This window comes from Danio aesculapii, chromosome 23 (assembly GCF_903798145.1).
Source record: "Danio aesculapii chromosome 23, fDanAes4.1, whole genome shotgun sequence".
In the NCBI taxonomy this organism is placed as follows: Eukaryota; Metazoa; Chordata; class Actinopteri; order Cypriniformes; family Danionidae; genus Danio; species Danio aesculapii.
This window is the reverse complement of record NC_079457.1, coordinates 23,933,257-23,952,887: the sequence shown is the minus strand read 5'-3', so window position 1 is coordinate 23,952,887 and position 19,631 is coordinate 23,933,257. Positions and strand designations below refer to the sequence as shown.

At 37.7% G+C, this 19,631-nt stretch overlaps 1 protein-coding gene across 1 annotated transcript; it reads right to left on the bottom strand.

The window, feature by feature from the left end:
• Nucleotides 1–1,939: 1,939 nt before the first annotated feature.
• Nucleotides 1,940–12,711, bottom strand: hspb7 (heat shock protein family, member 7 (cardiovascular)). The gene is made up of 3 exons (XM_056449687.1): nucleotides 12,277–12,711; nucleotides 4,016–4,149; nucleotides 1,940–3,929 (listed from the first exon to the last, which is right to left on the bottom strand). Exons 1-3 carry the CDS (start codon nucleotides 12,446–12,448, stop codon nucleotides 3,750–3,752), a joined length of 486 nt encoding a protein of 161 aa, XP_056305662.1. The 5' UTR covers nucleotides 12,449–12,711; the 3' UTR covers nucleotides 1,940–3,749.
• Nucleotides 12,712–19,631: the final 6,920 nt, after the last annotated feature.

Here is a 19,631-nt window from a genome sequence, read left to right as displayed (position 1 = left end):
TACGCCCTTGTGAGAAGCACTATATAAATAAACTTTATTTAACATGAATTTAAACAAATCAGGGGTCAGAGGTTGGTTAAACATTTTTACAAATGTCTGACCAATAATCAGAATAATGGCACACATGTAAAACATACCACTTTATAAGAAATAATTGTATGGGTGTGTATATATATATATATATATATATATATATATATATATATATATATATATATATATATATATATATATATATATATATAATTTTGATGATTAGATCGCATTTATAACGGTTAAGATAACAGCGGTTAACAGTAAACCTAATTCTGTGTGTGTTTGTTTATGTAGCCTATATTCCTGTCAAAACAAAAGATTTCTAAGACCTCACCATAACACAAAAGTATCCATCTACAGTGCATTACGTTACTCTAAAACACATACGTTTCCACACGTCTGTACATTTCTACACGTCTGTACATTAATCATCCAGCAGACGTCCTGCTTTTACTTTAATAAACAAACATCATTAAGTGGCAGTCCGTGTGTTTTGCTGTGAGACACTGAAATGATTATTTCGAGATCGCACGGGACTTTTGGCCTGCAGTAATTCAATATATCGTTATCAGTCCGAGACGCGTCGAGCACAATGATGTCTGATTATCTGTAAAGCAAGTAAATTTGTCAAGTGATTAGTGAGAAACTGCGCAATTCCACAACACGATCATGGTTGACGAATGTTTGTGGATTGATTATGAGTCCTCACTCTCTCTGTTTGTCTCAGCTCCGGGATTAATTCAGCGTGCCTGGCCTTGCTGGATCAAGATGGCGCCGACAGAGGCGGGCTGTAATCCTGCCTTTTCTTTGCTTATTTTAGCTGCGCCTTTCTTCAGAGACATATCAGAATACATCCCTAAAACTATCCGTAGACGGGGTTGTGTTTGGAGTTATTTACCTTATACAATGGACAAGTTTGTAGCTTTCCCCGAGTTCAGCTCGTCCGTCCAATCGAGTGTTTCGGTGATCGATCTCAGCGCTCAGCCTCGTCTCGCCGCCATCTTCTGCTCTCTGATCGATTGATAGTGGCCGAGCGAATGGCTGGAAGTGAAGCACAACTGCGCATGCGCGAACGTCTCTGTAATTGTTTTGGCCACATGACGGCGAGCTTTAGCTATTATTAAACACAGTGATCTAATCATAAGACCAAAGGGAGGGAATGTCCATAGAACAAACTGTCTTATGAATTGGGAAATTTTGTGCATTTAAAAACCACCACAAGTGTGTTGTTTAATAATTCATAACCTGATCTTCGTTTTTTGATCAATTGAATAGATATTTTCTCCCCTTTTACTTCATTTTATAATATTTTTTCATTCTTCACGTTAGTTGTGAGTTTAAGTTTAAAATGAATAAACACACACACCAAAATATGTCTTATTGTCAGAGTTTTTATTTTATTACTTTAATTTACTTTATTATCTATATTATCTATCTTTTATGTGCCTTTTGTAACCTTGTGTTATTGTTTGCATTTCCTCAGTAATTTTACATATTAATGTACATTTTGTACATTACCACAGGCTGTATTTACCAGGTTGTATTTTTAATGTCTTTCCAGTTTAATGCTGAGATGCATTTACAGTAATTTAAGTATATATTTTTATATATCATCATCATTATTATTATCGAACAAAATTGAAAATAAATAAGCTGCCTTAAAATGTGCAATAGGTGGTGATTTGCATGCATTGGTATCTGGTACACACAGACAGCGACATGTTGAGGGATGACATTAAGCACAAAAATAGTAGATGATAAGACTGAATAATAACAGCAGTCTCTATTTATAGAAGAAGTACTCAGAGACACATTGAGTACCTGTCATTTGCTCATGGATGGAAGTGGACATGAACCAAATGACGGACTAGCATTGACTCACACTCAAATCACTGGCTCAAAATAATCATCAAATGTGATTTTATTTTTCTGAAGTAGTGTTTTAATCACACAACACAACAAGATTAGAAAATGTAGCTTTTGATAAAAATAACACATTCAGTGAATATGTTTCGTACCATTTGGGAATGAGTTGCATTATTCATTCTGACTGTTTATCAAACAACACTGAAAAAAATTATTCAAAGATGATTCCTTGAATTTAAACAAACAAATTAAGTTGAACATTACTCAATTTAATTTGTTTGTTTAAATTCAACCCTATTAAATTGTTTGCAACAGTTTTGCAGACATATTTTTTTCAGTGAACGATCTCCAAAAGTCTGGAACATCTACTAGGGGCCTACTAAATGTTTTCTTCCTCATTACATCATTATCACCAATCTGGGTGATAAAAAGTAGACAGATGATAATAAAATAGACAATCTTGGCTGAATTTGAGATGCATGAACTTCACGTTTTTGTGTAAAACCTGATGTTCATGTTCTCCAGCAGGATTTGAAGTGATCCAGATTGAGGCTGCACGATATTGGAAAAATTTGACATTGCAATATTTTTTTGTCTGTGATATACATTGAGATATAAATAAAATTTCCTCAGATGACTTAAATTGCTCTTTTTGAAAAGTTATTAATTTAGATTGATTAGGATGGTTTTGTAGGGAGTGAAATATAAATATATTTTGATTTAATTTATTTTATACATACGATAAACAAACTACAGTCATAAATAAACACAATGGAGCAAATATTAAAGTGAAATAAAAAGTGATTCATGGTTTTCTAGGGAGAATAAATAAGGAAATTACCAATGGCAACTATATTTACCTATGGCTCACTAGCCTCAATAACGTTTGGTTTTTGGCCCTTCATAAAAAAAAGTTTGTGCCCCCCAGGCATAGACTTCATCATATAATTTGTTTAATAAAACTAATCTTTATTAAATTATCCTTATTCTTATTATTCATGCGCTAATAACCCACCTCAAAACACATGCAGATAATAAACTTCATTCTATTATGGTTCAATTCTGCAGTTACTCTACAAATCTGATGTGTTTTGACCTGTGGTTTCTGGCTAACTATAATCCCAACTTAACATTGCATATCTTGCTATGTGACTATTGCGGATGCTATCGATGCTGTAACGATATATTGCACAGTCCTAATCCAGATTATCTCAAGCTTCAATAGAAGAGATCTATCTGAGGATCTTTTTGAAGTCACACATTTGAAAATTTTAATTGGTGCTAAATTTGAAAAGGATAGTATTTTTTTCTGTTTAACACAAGATATTTTGAAGAATGTTGAAAAAAAATGTTATTGACATCCATAGTAGGAGCAAAAAAATACCATGGAAGTTAATCATGGTTTTTTTTCCATCATGGTACATTTTATTTTGAGTTCAACAGAACTTAATCAGGTTTGAAACAAGTGAAAAATGAGAAAATGATGGCAGGATTTTCATTTTTGGGTGAACTAAATTCAACCTATCCTTCTTCCTTGTTCTCAAAGTACTATATCTATAGCCATATATATTCTGATATCTTTCAATGTTTCAATTATATTATGGATTAAATGTACTTCCAGACTTTTGGAGCCCACTGTGTCCTGTAAGCTGATATGTCATTAGCAGATGACGTTAGCAGTGCATTCGTCTTGAAGGTTTTGAATACATGTGACAGGATTAAATTCCATCCAAGTCTAATGAGCAGAAATGAGAGAAGGTCATGGAGGAATGACAAAGCAGGGCTAAGTAGCTATATTTTCAAGGTCATTTATCACAGTGAAACAGACACAGCAGGAGGGCAAAGGTCTAGATTTTGATCTCTGTGCGGAACGTCTGTCCGTGCTCCAGTTTAGCTGTGTTTCTCTGTGCTTTTATAGTCAGAGTCCCATCGGCCCCTAAACTGGACTTCACAGAGGTGGGGTCCACATCTTCTGGTAGCTGGCATTTATGGGTGAAAGTGTTCATCACTGTCCCATCGCTAGCAAGCTGTTGAATGAAACGCACACACAGAATAAGGTATTCTAACGATTGTATAAAATAATTCACAGTTATGATGTGCAGATTGTGTTTACCTTTTCAGCATGAACTTCAATCTGATTGTTTGAGGTGGTGACAATCACATCCTCAGGCGAGAAGTCTTGGACATCCACTGTGAACTGGTATGTGTCTCCAAGAGTCTTAATGTTTCCAACAGTGTCTGTTCTGTCTGAAGGAAACCATAAAATCTAATGTGAGAACTGATTTATTATTACATGGCTCTCAAAAATCTGATCGGTCAATCGCAGAATTCAGCAGTTTTATTTTCCTTAAAAAGATGGTTATGACAAAAAAAAAAAAAATTCTGTCATCATTTAAACACACTTAACTTGTTTCAAACCAGATCGAGTTTTGTTGTTCTGTTAAACACAAAAGAAGATGTTTTGAAAAATGTTGGAAACAAGTAACCATTGACTTCCATAGTATTTGTTTATTTTACTATGGAAGTAAATAGCCGCTCTTCCACTATAATGCTGAACAATTATGCAAACCAGGCCAGACAGCACAGATACGGTTTTATTTTCCACTGTCGCGCTGCAACAGGAACTTTATGCAAAATGCATCAGTAATTGCCTAATTGGTAACACATGTAAACGGCTCCCTTTGTTCATTTAAATTTAAATAAGAGCCAAAACATGTTTTTTCAAGCTCATGTGTAAAAGTGAAAGCAACAGCGTGACTAAACACTGTTATGCCACTCTCTCGTATAGGGATGCTAAATATAGCTCCAATAGAAGTCACAGCACCCATATTTATTTAGAGGTCATGCTGTGCAGCTTTAGGCAAATTTTATTTGGAGGGAAAATTACCAAAATGTAACGTGATGATTAAAAATGATTGGAGGGGAAATGAATAATATATCTGAAATCTCTGTACATAACAGAAAAATAAACAATGATAATGACACAATAATAGTTTATCTGTTTTAGTTCCCTGGCAGAAATATAATATTGGAAACAAATCTGAAAGAAAAAAGAAAAAAACACAAGAAAAAACTCAAACAAAATCAAGTGTTTGCACTGTAAAAACCACGGTCATATCTATAGCTGTTCAGCATAGAGATGCAATGAGTACAATATGAATCCTAACTATGGTGAATTTTGCAATGATTTTCCCATACAGATTTCACAACACAGATTTTGGTCAAGCAGATTTGCAATGTTGACCAATAGAAAGCTGCTTTGAAAGTTGTGAACTGTAAACAATAGAACCATAGAACTCATTTCTAATAACTGATTGACTACATAATATTTGACTAGATATTTTTCAAGACACTTCTAAACAGCTTAAAGTGACATTTAAAGGCTTAACTAGATTAATTAGGTTAACTAGAAAAGTTAGGGTAATTAGGTAAGTTATTGTATAATGATGGTTTGTTCTGTAAACTATCAAAAAAATTGCTTAAAGGGGCTAATAATTTTGACCTTAAAATGGTTTTTAAAAAATTAAAATCTGCTTTTATTCTAGCCAAAATAAAACAAATAAGACTTTCTCCGTAAGAAAAAATATTATCAGACATACTGTGAAAATTTCCTTGCTCTGTTAAACATTATTTGGGAAACATTCAAAAAAGAAAAAAACATTCAAAGTGCAGCGAATAATTCTGACCTCAACTACATAATATTAGACAGACTATTAAATAAAATTAAAGCTCAAACCTAAATTTCATGTCATTTCTCTTTTTTTCAGGCCTTTTCAATGACAAAAAAATTCTGTGATGTTTCAACTCAAATTTGAGCCATATACGGACAATATTCCCTTTAATCCAATGATTGGGTTTTTCTACATATGACTCAAAGACAGAGTGATTTACCATTAATTTCCTATAGCCGCCTATATTTATAGCATAAGTTAAACATTTAACCTTTTCTGTCATTGTATAAGGGTGCCAAAAGTCTCATGCAGTTTTGATGAAATAAAAAATAAATAGACATTAAATTGTGTTAAATAATTATATCAAATAATTCAATCAAAAATGAGTCATGCACTGTATACTCTGTTATGTTACACACGCACTTCTATATCACAAATGGGCATTCCTGTGCATTAATATCCTTCTCTAATGAAGTGTGAAATCTTGGTGAATCTCAATATCACGCTTGGCAACAGACCGTGCTCTCGCTGTTAGGTCATTCCCCAACAATGAAGTCACAGCATTGACTCTGGCCCAAAACATTCCTCAAGTTACCCTTTCTCTGCCCCCCCAGGTACCCTTGTACAGCATATCTGACTATTCAGTTGTTTTTTACTCGTACGAGAATACGACTGTGAATATTAAATACATCTCATACGTCTCATTGTCATGGATTGGTCAGGCTCTCACGACCCCCACTCACGAAGATCACCATCACCTGACTTCTAATGAGCACACAGCTGCATCACATTCACGAGCACCAGATAAAAGCACAGCACTCCAGTCGCTCATTGTCCGGGCTCGTCTCGACGAAAGCGGACAACTGAGCGACCACTCAGCGTAGTCATCCTCAGCTAAACAAACGATTTACTTACCTGTTCTCTTTGTATTCCTCCTAGTCTTCCTGGTCCTCCCGAATCGTCCTGTCTTCCAGTCCTTCCAAGTCTGTGTCATCCTCTGTCAGCTGTATCTGGTGTGTGCTGTCCATCCTCGTGTATTCCTGTTACCCAGCCACGGAGGAAAAGACCCCAACATCATTCCTGATCCTCCTGGCTATCCTTCATGTGCTCCTTGTTGTCATTCAATAAACACCCTAACGTTTCCTTACCTCTGTCTCCTGTCCGCTTCATAACAGAAGCCCGGACCCATAACGACGACAACATGAGCACCCTCGATCACTTTCAAGAGCTGGTGGACCAGTTGAAGCGGATTCTACAGCCACCAGCTCCACTTTCCAACGCACCACCAGCACCGAGCACTTCCGCCTCCACAGTTTCTTCTTCGGCCCTTCCTTCCAGTCCCATGGCCCGACCAGCGCCCTACTCAGGCGGAGCGGGGGAGTGCAATGGTTTTCTGTTACAATGTTCCCTCATATTCGAAATGCAACCTTCTCTATATCCCACAGATAAGTCAAAGATCGCCTACATCGTATCACTACTCTCTGGACCTGCACTTAAATGGGCTGAGACGATCTGGAACCAAGCCGGGCCGGTCATGAATTCCATCACTACCTTCACGGAGTATTTCAAAGAGGTGTTTGGACGTTCTGATGGGGAAGTAGCCGCTGGAGAGCAGCTGTATCATCTAAAGCAAGGTACTCTATCTACACAGGAATATGCTCTCCGGTTTCGCACTCTAGCAGCTGCAAGTGGATGGAATGAGAGATCGTTGTTGACCACGTACCGGCTCGGCTTGGAACCCACTCTCCGAATCCAGCTGGCCACATTAGATGATACAATGGGTCTGGAGAGATTCATCCAACATTCTCTCCGATGTTCCGATCGTCTCCGTTCCTATCAACAGGACACCATCACCCCCTCGTCTGCACTCCTCCAATCGCCTGAGTCAACAGCCTCTCCAGAACCAGAACCCATGATAATAGAGTCTGGAAGACTGACATCAGCGGAACGACAGAGGAGGCTGACCCGGGGTCTGTGTCTATACTGCGGTGTCAGTGGACACACCCGTATGGAGTGTCCCCTTCGTCCCATTCGGACTTCAGTGAGTGTATTCAGTACGAATATTGAACAATGTAAACCACTTACTACCACCGTACAAATAACTACTGCCTCTATTTCTCTCCTTGTCACAGCCCTCATCGACTCCGGGTCAGCAGGGAACTTCATCTCCCAATCCCTCTGTCGTCAACTCCACCTCCGTACTGAGGCGTCCTCGCATATATACCAGATACAACCGATAACCCAGTGCACTCGATCTTCGACCCGTATCCATCGACAATGCGAAGACATCCTTCTTCAAGTGGGGCTGTTACATCAAGAGAGGATTCAATTTCTGGTTCTGGAGGGTGCAAATATGGACATCATTCTAGGGCGCCCGTGGCTGGTGAAGCACGATCCCATCATCTCTTGGGGCACAGGAGAGATAAAGAAATGGGGATCTGGATGTACACCTACCTGTTTTCCAAATCTCCCTCTTCAAGGTCGGAACCCCATTTCTTTGTTTGCAACATCGGTCGAGAGCCCTCCTGAGAAGCAGTCTATCCACATTCCTAAGGAGTACAGCTCCTTTCATGATGTCTTCTGCCCCAAGAGAGCTTCCCAGCTACCGCCGCATCGGCCATGGGACTGCGCGATCGACCTAGTTCCAGATGCCCAGTTGCCAAGAGGTAGGATCTACCCGCTCTCGCTTCCAGAGAATCAGGCAATGGAAGATTACATAAGGGAGGCTCTGAGTCAGGGGTACATACGTCACTCAAAATCACCAGCCGCCTCAAGCTTCTTCTTTGTGGCCAAGAAGGACGGAGGGCTGCGTCCATGCATCGACTACAGGGTCCTAAATAACGGTACAGTAAAATACCGATATCCCCTTCCTCTGGTACCAGCCGCTTTGGAACAGCTCCGAGAAGCTAAAGTCTTCACTAAATTGGACCTCCGCAGCGCGTATAATCTGATAAGAATACGTGAGGGGGACCAATGGAAGACAGCATTCGTGACCCCTACTGGCCACTATGAATATGAGGTCATGCCTTACGGTCTGGTCAACGCCCCCTCCGTATTCCAAAACTTCATTCATGAAGTCCTCCGGGAGTTTCTTCACCACTTTGTAATGGTGTACATAGATGACATCCTCATTTACTCCCGGAGTGAGGCCGAACATCGCCAACACGTTGCGGAGGTCCTACACACATTGAGAGAACATCACCTCTACCTCAAAGCGGAGAAATGCTCATTCCACCAGAAGTCGATTCATTTCTTGGGATACATCATTGATCAAACCGGTATACGTATGGATGGGAAGAAAATTGAGGCTGTTCTATCCTGGTCAGAACCCACTTCCATTAAGGAGCTCCAGAGGTTTCTTGGGTTTGCTAACTTTTATAGACGGTTTATCAAGAACTCCCAACGAAGATTCTTCCCGAACACATCTCCATTTGTCCGATCACCTGGAACGCTCCTCCAGTCGTTGCCACTCCGGAAGCCCCTGCTCCGCCGGGATGCCCTCCTCATCGGCAGTTCATACCACCTGAACACCGGGTAGATCTGATCCACTCCTTACATACCTCGCTAGGCACTGGACATCCAGGGATCAACAATACTCTCTCGCTAGTATCCCAACGATTCTGGTGGCCAAACATGGCAAGGGATGTGAGGCAATATGTTCAGGGCTGTAAGGACTGTGCCCAATCCAAGAGCCCACGTCATCTACCCGCTGGAAAGCTCCATCCCTTGCCGATTCCGAACCGTCCCTGGTCACACCTAGGAGTGGACTTTATCACTGATCTCCCTTCGTCAGAAGGTAATACCTGTATTCTAGTCATAGTAGATAGATTCTCAAAGTTTGTCAAACTAATCCCTCTGAAAGGTCTTCCCACAGCCTTTGAAACAGCCGACAATATCTTTAATCAAGTCTTCAGGTCATTTGGTATTCCAGAAGATATTGTGTCGGACAGAGGTCCACAGTTCATCTCACGTCTATGGAAAGCCTTCTTCAAGCTCCTAGGTGTGGCCGTCAGCCTCTCTTCTGGATATCATCCCCAAACCAACGGGCAGACAGAGAGGAAGATTCAGGAGGTGGGACGGTTCCTGAGGACCTTCTGCAGTGGTCACCAGAGCTCCTGGAGCCAGTATTTGGGCTGGGCAGAATATGCCCAAAATTCACTGCGGCAACCCTCCACCGGACTCACGCCATTCCAGTGCGTCCTGGGCTTCCAACCACCGCTCTTTCCCTGGGATGGCGAACCATCTGATGTCCCCGCAGTGGATCACTGGTTCCGGGAGAGCGAGAGAGTCTGGGACGAGGCTCATCAACATCTGCAGAGGGCAGTCCGTCGAAGCAAGGTAACCGCCGATAGAAGAAGGTCTGAAGAACCCAGATACACACCCGGACAAAAGGTGTGGCTATCCACCCGGGACATACGCATGCGACTGCCCTCTCGCAAGTTAAGTCCCCGATTTGTTGGTCCCTTCACCATCGTGGAACAGGTTAACCCCGTCACCTACAAACTACAATTACCCTCTCACTACCGTATTCACCCTACATTCCACGTATCACTCCTGAAACCCTATCACGATCCTGTTCTTCCCTCCACAGAGCCTGACCACGAAGAGGAACCCCCTCCTCCACTGCTCCTAGAAGAAGGAGCCGTCTACGCAGTGAAGGAGATCTTGCGTTCCCGACGTCGTGGTGGCCAGTTGGAGTACCTGGTGGACTGGGAAGGGTACGGCCCCGAAGAAAGGACATGGGTTCCCAGAGCTGATATTCTCGATCCTAGTCTCATGGTGGAGTTTCATGAGAGCCACCCTGAGTTCCCAGCGCCTAGAGGCAGAGGGAGACCACCACGGCGTCGGAGGTGTCGGCCCTCAGGAGCGGGCCCTGGGGAGGGGGGTACTGTCATGGATTGGTCAGGCTCTCACGACCCCCACTCACGAAGATCACCATCACCTGACTTCTAATGAGCACACAGCTGCATCACATTCACGAGCACCAGATAAAAGCACAGCACTCCAGTCGCTCATTGTCCGGGCTCGTCTCGACGAAAGCGGACAACTGAGCGACCACTCAGCGTAGTCATCCTCAGCTAAACAAACGATTTACTTACCTGTTCTCTTTGTATTCCTCCTAGTCTTCCTGGTCCTCCCGAATCGTCCTGTCTTCCAGTCCTTCCAAGTCTGTGTCATCCTCTGTCAGCTGTATCTGGTGTGTGCTGTCCATCCTCGTGTATTCCTGTTACCCAGCCACGGAGGAAAAGACCCCAACATCATTCCTGATCCTCCTGGCTATCCTTCATGTGCTCCTTGTTGTCATTCAATAAACACCCTAACGTTTCCTTACCTCTGTCTCCTGTCCGCTTCATAACACTCATGCACTTCTTTAAAAAATAAAGGATTGCTACTGTCATTTCCACGTTGAACCTTTAACCATAAAAGGTTTTTTAAATGGCAAAAATGTTTGTGTTCTTTACACTGTGTATATATAACTTAGAAACTTTCCGTTCTATGGAGAACCCAAAAATGATTAAAACAAAGCTGAATTTATTTAGAAAAACAATATTATAAATAATGTTAAATTTTACTTCAATTTAAAATAACTGCGTGAATATACTTTAATTATTTAATATTTAATTTATTATATTACTTCAATTTAAAATAACTCTTCTATGTGAATTTTTAAATTGTTTAATATTTAATTTATTAAATAACTTCAATTTAAAAGAATTCTTCTATATGAATATATTTTAATTATTTAATTCTTTATTTATTATATTACTTCTTTTTAAAATAACTCTTATATGTGAATATTTTAATTGTTTAATATTTAATTTATTAAATTACTTCAATTTAAAATAACTCTTCTCAGTGAATATATATTAATTATTTAATGTTTAATTTATTATATTTCTTCAAGTTAAAATAACTGTCTTCTATGTGAATATATTTAATTATTTAATGTTTAATTTATTATATTACTTCAATTTAAAATAACTGTCTTCTATGTGAATATATTTTAAATATTTAATATTTAATTTATTATATTCAATTTAAAATAACTGTCTTTTATGTGAATATATTTTAAATATTTAATATTTAATTTATTATATTTAATTTAAAATAACTGTCTTTTATGTGAATATATTTAAATTATTTAATCATTATTATTTAATTTATTAAATTACTTCCATTTAAAATAACTGTCTTCTATGTGCATAGATTTCAATTAATTAATATTTAATTTATATTACTTCAATTTAAAATAACTCTTATGTGAATATATTTTAACATTTAATATGCAATTTAATAAATAATTATTTAATATTATTATTTTATATTTTAATAATTTATCCATCTATTTGTATCTTCCTACATCATTCTAATGTGTTCATTTACTGCTCTTTTATGATCAGTTATTACAGGTGCACAGTCATTAAAAAGGGTTATTATTGTCAATGTTGACCTTTAACATCCTTGGAATGATAATATGATTACAAAACTACTTTTGAAGCTTCATTTTAACAAATAACAGTATAGAGTGATAATGATGTTTATACTATTATAAATGCATGTATTTTCAGGCCTCATGCAGCTGACATATTATACAACCTCTAACAGGCAGAAAGCTAACTAGAACGTGAAAACAAACAGCAATAAATCACATCCAAGACCAAGTTATACAGATCTATAAAGATCTGCATAGCTTTCCACTCACTTGGAAATCCCAAAGCATCCTTCGGACACATGAAAGATCCAAAGTCGTCAGCGAAGAGTCCTCGGCTCTTCTCCATGTATGGGTTTGCAGAGGTAGAGGATGAAGATGAGGAGGATGACGTCTGATGGTAACTGCGCTCCGATCGATAGGCAGAAGAATTGCTCGCGCTCATTAGTGTTTAGATGCTTTCTCAAATCGATATCCAGTCAGAACTTTAAATTGAACCGGTGATCGAGTTCTTATTCAAAACACCATGAGTCCACTCAGCAGCTTTCTCAGTGTTTATATGAGCTGGGTCTGCCTGCTTGTGAGTATTGTCTGTCTGGCTGGCTTTTATATGGTGGCTCTAGCTTGAGAGTTTTTACTTCTATGTGTGTGTGTGTTAATTGTAGGATGGCAGTGTGCTATAATTATCGTGGGCTCTGTGGTCGGAAAAGTTTTGTGTGATGAGGGCTCGAGGTTGAGAAAGGGGTTCTGACAAAGACTCAAAGATAGGAAAGAGAGAGAGAGAGATACTGAGAGAAAGAGGGGGAGTTGAGTCAACAGCTGGCATTCCAGACACTCGCTCTCTGAAATAGCCCTTCCCTTCTTATCTCCATCCATTTCTCGCTAGTCTACCATTCGTAATTTGCTGTGATTCGCAAATGCAGGCTCGCAATGCCTGTCAATCTGAAAATGACAGTAAACACAAGTCATGAGGGTGTTCATCTGTGCATAAACGACAGTGGTGGGGAATGAGAGATTAGAGAGAGAGAGAGAGAGAGCTTTAACAGAAAGATGGAAGGAATGTTGATGAGAGCGTGAAGTTGAGGGACAGATGACGTTAGGAAAATGGATTAGGAGGCATTTGTTTTGGAGGAGAGTTGCTAATAATAGACCCTTTAGTGGTGCTTTAGGCGTCATTGCATAAATTGCATGTATTATCTCTTTTGTTTTCATGAGATGAAATTGTGATTTTGGCATCAGCCTGAAATGTCAATAATTATTTTCATAAATGATATTAAATATTAAAGATTTAAAACATTACAGAGGTTATGTCACCTAAAAATTAAAATGTACAACAGAAGATGATTGTTGACAAAAAGAAGATTTTAATAATGTTAGAAGCTGATAACCATTGACATCAAGAGAAAATAAGTATTGTAGAAGTCAATGGTTACCGGTTTACAACATTTTTCAAAATAACTAGTTTTGTGTTCAACAGAAAAAAGAAACAGGATTGTGCGAGTGAAGGGTGAGTAAATGATGAGAGAATTTTCTGTTTCGGGTGAACTATCCCTTTAAGGTTTGCTAACATTTGGCTAATGTTAATGATTTTGCTAATGAGGTCTCTAATGTTGATAAAAATAGGCTATTTCATCCAAAACTGTAACTGTATTCTGAAGTGGTTCTAAACCTTTATGAGTTTCTATTTCTACTAAACACAACAGAAGATTACAGTTGACAAAAAGAAGATTTTGAATAATGTTAGAAACTGATAACCATTAACATCCACAGAAGGGAAAATAAAAATTGTAGTAGTCAATGGTTACCGGTTTACAACATTTTCAAAATAACTTTTGTGTCCAACAAAAAAAAAGAAACATATTTGTGCAAGTAAAGGTCGAGTAAATAAATTTTCGGGTGAAATACACTCAAAAAATGGTTTTGCTTCATGTTCAAACTACTTATTTAAAATGAGCTGAAACAACACAGTTTTTTTAGATTATTTTGGGATAACTTAATTGTTTTATTTTCAATTAACGTAAGCTTGTTAAGTTAACTAAATCGATTTGTGTTGAGACAACATGAATGTATTGTGTAGAACTCAGCATTTTTTAGACTGTATTCTGATTTGCTAATATTTTGCTAATGTTAATGATTTTGCTAATGAGGTCTTTAATGTTCTGCAGTGCTGTATTTATTTGATTAAAATCCTTTAAAAAGGCAAAATTGTTATGTTTTAAAATGTCATTGTGGTGCAAAATTTTCACCAGTTACATTTTTTCACTAATTTAATAATGGTTTTTGTCATTAAAAATTTTATTTTTTTTTCTAATTCATCTTTTTGGACACATTCTACTTTTCAGGATTCTTTAATAGATTGTTTAAAAGAGCAGCAGTTACCTAAAATATTTGGTAACATAAATTACTTTGCTGTCACTTTTGATCGGTTACACTGTAAAAAAAAATGCTGGGTTCCACACAATTCCTTCATGTTGTCCCAATGCAAATCGATAAAGTTAACATAATGGTTTTTACAATTTTAAGTTGATTGAACATAAAACTATTAAGCTGTCCCCCCAAAAACCCTAAAAAAATTGTGTTATTTAAGCTCATTTTAAGTGTAAAACTGTCCTTAATCAACAATAGTAAAGTGTATAAATTTTTCAGACTTTTGAATGGTAAAATATAATAATTTAGGAACATAGTCATGTAACATAAAAAGATAAATAAAAAAAGATTCATTTTGTCCATAAAATGAAGACAAGAACTGTTCTGTAATCAAATTCTAAAATAAAAGATGTTCAGTGAATGTATTAAATTGATAAACAGCATTTTATTGAAGCCTTTATTCACAAGAATGACAAATCTAGCGTCTTCTCATGACATGCAGTCACACTATATTCTATTACTGTAAAGATTTTCACAGATTGTCTAAATCCAACTGAGAAAATCAACATTGACTCCTATGTGCAGCATGTGACACCAACGCAGAATTTCTGATTTAATTCTGTGCCAAGAGTGAGAGAGAGAGAGAAAGAGAGAGAGAGAGAAAGAGAGAAAGAGAGAGAGAGAGAGAGAGAGAGAGAGAGAGAGAGAGAGAGAGAGAGAGCAAGCATCTAATCAGTCAACAGTATAATCGCGACTAGCACAGTTTGTCCTCAGGCTTAGTGTGAGTTCACTTCAGAAAGTTCACTTGATACCTTCACAAGTATTCAGCTAGTTTATAGATGTCACTGGACAGGCCTCATGGTTTTGTAACGACATGGATAAATATAAGTGTATGTGAAGATAAACGAGGCAAAATTTTATTTGCTAACCAATATTATATATCTTTGTGCAATATTAAGAGGGCCGTGACCTGAAAAAAAAAATTAAGCTGAGAGAGTCTGTGTTAATGTTTGTTGTTTGTGATTCCCTCAGGATCAGTTTACAACTGTAATTAAGATTCATTTTCACCAATCCAATCATAATTATGCCTAATGTATAAACAATGTCTAATGTGTTTTGGGCAATTTTGAAAACACATTTGATCGGACTGCTTTCAGAGCGTCAATACTCATATAGTCAAATGTGTTTGATCCACATTAGACCACATAAGACCATTTACTCTCCACCCACTGACCGAACATATGGTTATTATGAGAAAGTGCACCAAAACAGGATGTTCATGTACTTCATTGTGTTAAACTAAAACACACTGATTGTGATATTGTTGCATGCATGTGTGTTGCATATACAATCACTGGCCACGTTAGTAGGTACACCTGTCCAACAGCTTATTAATGCAAATTTCTAATAAGCCTATCACATGGGAGCAACTAAATGCCTTTAGCCATGTAGACATGGTCACTGCATGTAGACGATCTGCTGCAGTTCAAACTGAGTATCAAAATGGGGAAGAAAGGTGATTTAAATGACTTTGAACGTGGCATGGTTGTTGATGCCAGACAGTGGTATGAGTATTTCAGAAACATGCTGATCTACTGGTATTTTCACGCACAACCACCTCTAGGGTTTACAGAGAATGGTTGAAAAAGACAAAATATCCAGTGAGTGGCAGTTCTGTTGGCACAAATGCCTTGTTAATGCCAGAGGAGAATGGCCAGACTTGTTTGAGCTGATAGAAAGGCAACAGTAACTCAAATAACCACTTGTTACAACCGAGGTGTGCAGAAAAGTATATCTGAACGCACAACCGGTCCAACCTTGAGGTGGATTGGCTACAGCAGCAGAATTTGGTAAATAGAAGATTGGAAAAACGTTGCCTGGTCTGATGAGTCTCGATTTCTGCTGTGACATTCGGATGGTAGGGTCAGAATTTGGCGTCAACAACATGAAAGCATGGATCCATCCTGCCTTGTATCAGTGGTTCAGGATGGTGGTGGGGTGTACTGTTGTGGGGGATGTTTTCTTGCCACACTTTGGGCCCATTAGTACATTAGCAGGATAAAATGCCATGTCATAAAGTGTGAATCATCTCAGATTGGTCTCTTGAACATACCAATGAGTTCATTGTACTCAAATGGCCTCCACAGTCACCAGACCTCAGTCCAATAGAGCACTTTTGGGATGTGGTGGAATGGGAGATTCACATCATGGATGTGCAGCCAACAAATCTGCAGCAACTGTGTGATGCTATCATGTCAATATGGACCAAAATGTCTGAGGAATGTTTTCAGTACCTTTCAGAATCTATACCACGAAGGATTAAAGCAGTTCTGAAGGCAAAAGGGGGTCCAACCCGGTACTAGTAAGGTGTCATCATATCAACATATTATCTATGTTTAGGGTTGAACATAATGCTTACTTGTTTCCACCAGAATGGGTTGTGTTTCAACACTATTTCTAAAATATTCAAAGATTCAAGGAACCCTTAATATATTGGGAAGCTCAGAGAGACAGTGTTGTATTTTTGTTTGTGATTCTCTCAGCTGCCGATCATTACATAACATAGGATTTTCACAGTCGCCCAGTGTGAATGCTTTGTTTTTGCTTGAACTGAAGGACAGAAGTACAAGAGTGGCAAACTCTACAGCTGTAAATATACAAAATAGAGACTCAAATTATAGTAGCAAAGTAATTCAAAAAACTAATATAGGCTGAGACGGGAAATAAAATGCATTTAAATTGCCTGGTGGCATCAACACGCTTCAGTAAATATATTCAGTTTTTGTTTTGTTTTGTTTTGTTTTGCCAGTGTCTGGACTCATCTGAGAAAAGCGAATGAAAATTGACAGGGAAAATGAACAGAATGTGGAATGACAGAGGGTGGCCATTCATCAGTCATGGAGGGAGAGGAGGATTATTATTATTGTGACAATTCGCACATATTCACCCTGTGATCAGTCACTCGTCTGCAGGTCTGTCAGAGTGGATGATGATTGCGCAGTTTCAAACAAACTGAAAATTCACCTTCAGTCAGTTTGCGGTGAGGTTTGAGCCGCAAATTAAGTTTAAATCCAAAAATCAAAGAACATGAAATTGTTTCCTGCTATCTACTGGATGACTTTGTGTTTTCAGAGTGAGAGCACAGAAATTGGCGCCATCGTAATTAAAGCATTAGCCCATGCCAGCCCTCAGCCAAATTAGTCAATAGTGAAATTGTATGAGCATGTGCAACAATAATAGCTTTATTGCTTGCCTTTGTGTGTGAACTACAAGGAAATGAATAATGCATCATGCTGTTTGTTTCAAAAGATTAATTTATCGTCTGAGTTAGTGCTGATCATCGTGACTAAAATATAAATTACACAGGGCAGGGAATAATAGAGGCTGATTGTGTAAAATGCAGGAGCAAAATAGCTTAATGGAGTCTACTGAAGCATGATGCAATTATAATAACAAGTATTTGCACAGCAGCACCACTGTACACTGTAAGAAATATAAGTTATTTAACACTATCTGTATTTGATGATTCACGTGTTTCTTCTATTTTTTACAGTTAAGAATTGCATTATGGGAACTTGATCGCTTTTCTCTAGACTTTTGATGTCAAATATTCAACACTGCAGTTTAACAAAACGACTTATAGTGACATTTTAGTCATTTGAAACAATGTATTGTTTAAGAAACAATAGAGTTTTAACAGAAAATGTACAGGCAGTTTATTACCAGGTTTTTGTACCATAATTTAAAACAACAATCTGGACAATATATCACTTTAAACTAATAAAAATGTCAATAAAAGTCATCTTTTCAAAGTTTTCAACATCAAAAGTTGTTGGAGAAAAAATTAAGATCCCATAGTGCAGAGGTCGGGAACCTTTTTTCAGCAAAGAGCAATTTCAGAATTTTTTGACAAATGCATTGTTTTTAAGAGCCATCGGGGTGTGTGTGTGTGAGTATATATATATATAAATGTTGTTTAAATTTATGTGTGTGAGGTTACCATAGGAAAGTAAGTTATTTGCCCTTCATTATTGTGACGCTGTACACGTTTATCCACAATGCCACACACGTCCATTGGTCGAAATAAGCTTTTATTGTAAACTGAGTTCTTAGTCATTTTACTGTAAAACAAATGTAAATAAAAATTGAATTGTAATTGTATTTTCAATAGGAATCTTGTTTCTTGTGACAGTTATAATTTTTGAAACTGTAAGATATTATTGAAGGGAGACAGCTGGAGAGCGTATTTTTGGTCAAAGAGCCACATGTGGCTTGCGAGCCATAGTTTCCCTACCACTGCCATAATGCAATTCAAAAGTATAAATAAATGAAGAAACAAAAACATAAATCACAGAATAAAGAAAACTGTTCATTTACAGTAGGGCTGCACAATATATTGTTTCTGCATTGTTATCGCAATTTGATCATTCGCTATAGTCACATTATACTCGATGTTGAGTCTGGATTATAATTACAATATATCATTTCTGAATTATAATATCTCATTTCCCAAGTGTTTTTTAAGGCTTGTGACTTTGTGAGGGTTTTAAAAGCATTCAGGCATAAGAAATTGTGCCATCTGTAACTTTGACAAATTAATAACGATTAATTTTATTGAATTGTTTATAAAACAAAGACTATGCAGGATTATTTTACATTTGATTATTTAATTACTGTATACCTAAATACAGTTTGACTCCATGTAAAACAATAAAATGCTGTTTATTTAATTAGTATCTTTTGCGTTATTGAATTTATCTGTGCTTGTAGATTGTTCCTTATATTTTATGCTTATAGGCTCTCCTACAGAATCATCCCAATTAATCTAAAATTATAAATTATTTCCAAATAGTTATTCAACACATCTAGTGAAATTCATGTCGCAATATTTAATCGCAGAATAAAAAAAATATTGCAATGTTAGATTTTTCCAATATCTTCCAGCCCTTATTTACAGATACTTTTACATTGTATGTGGAAAATCTGTGTGAAATGAAAAAGCTCAGTGAAAATGCGCGCTTGTGTGTGACATTGAGTCAAGTGACTAATTAGGTGTGCGTGTGATTGCTGTCACCTTGAACGAAGGTTAATGCAATATGAATCAGTGCACAAACAGAGACCGTATAAGGAGCCAATCACGTTATAAATTATGCAATACATGCAAAAGATGGGTGCTCTTTCTGATTCATGTTGCTCTTTTCACCTGTTAAGCAACGTACAGTAGTCTGGGCTTATAAAAGCGAACAAGGGACCAATGACAC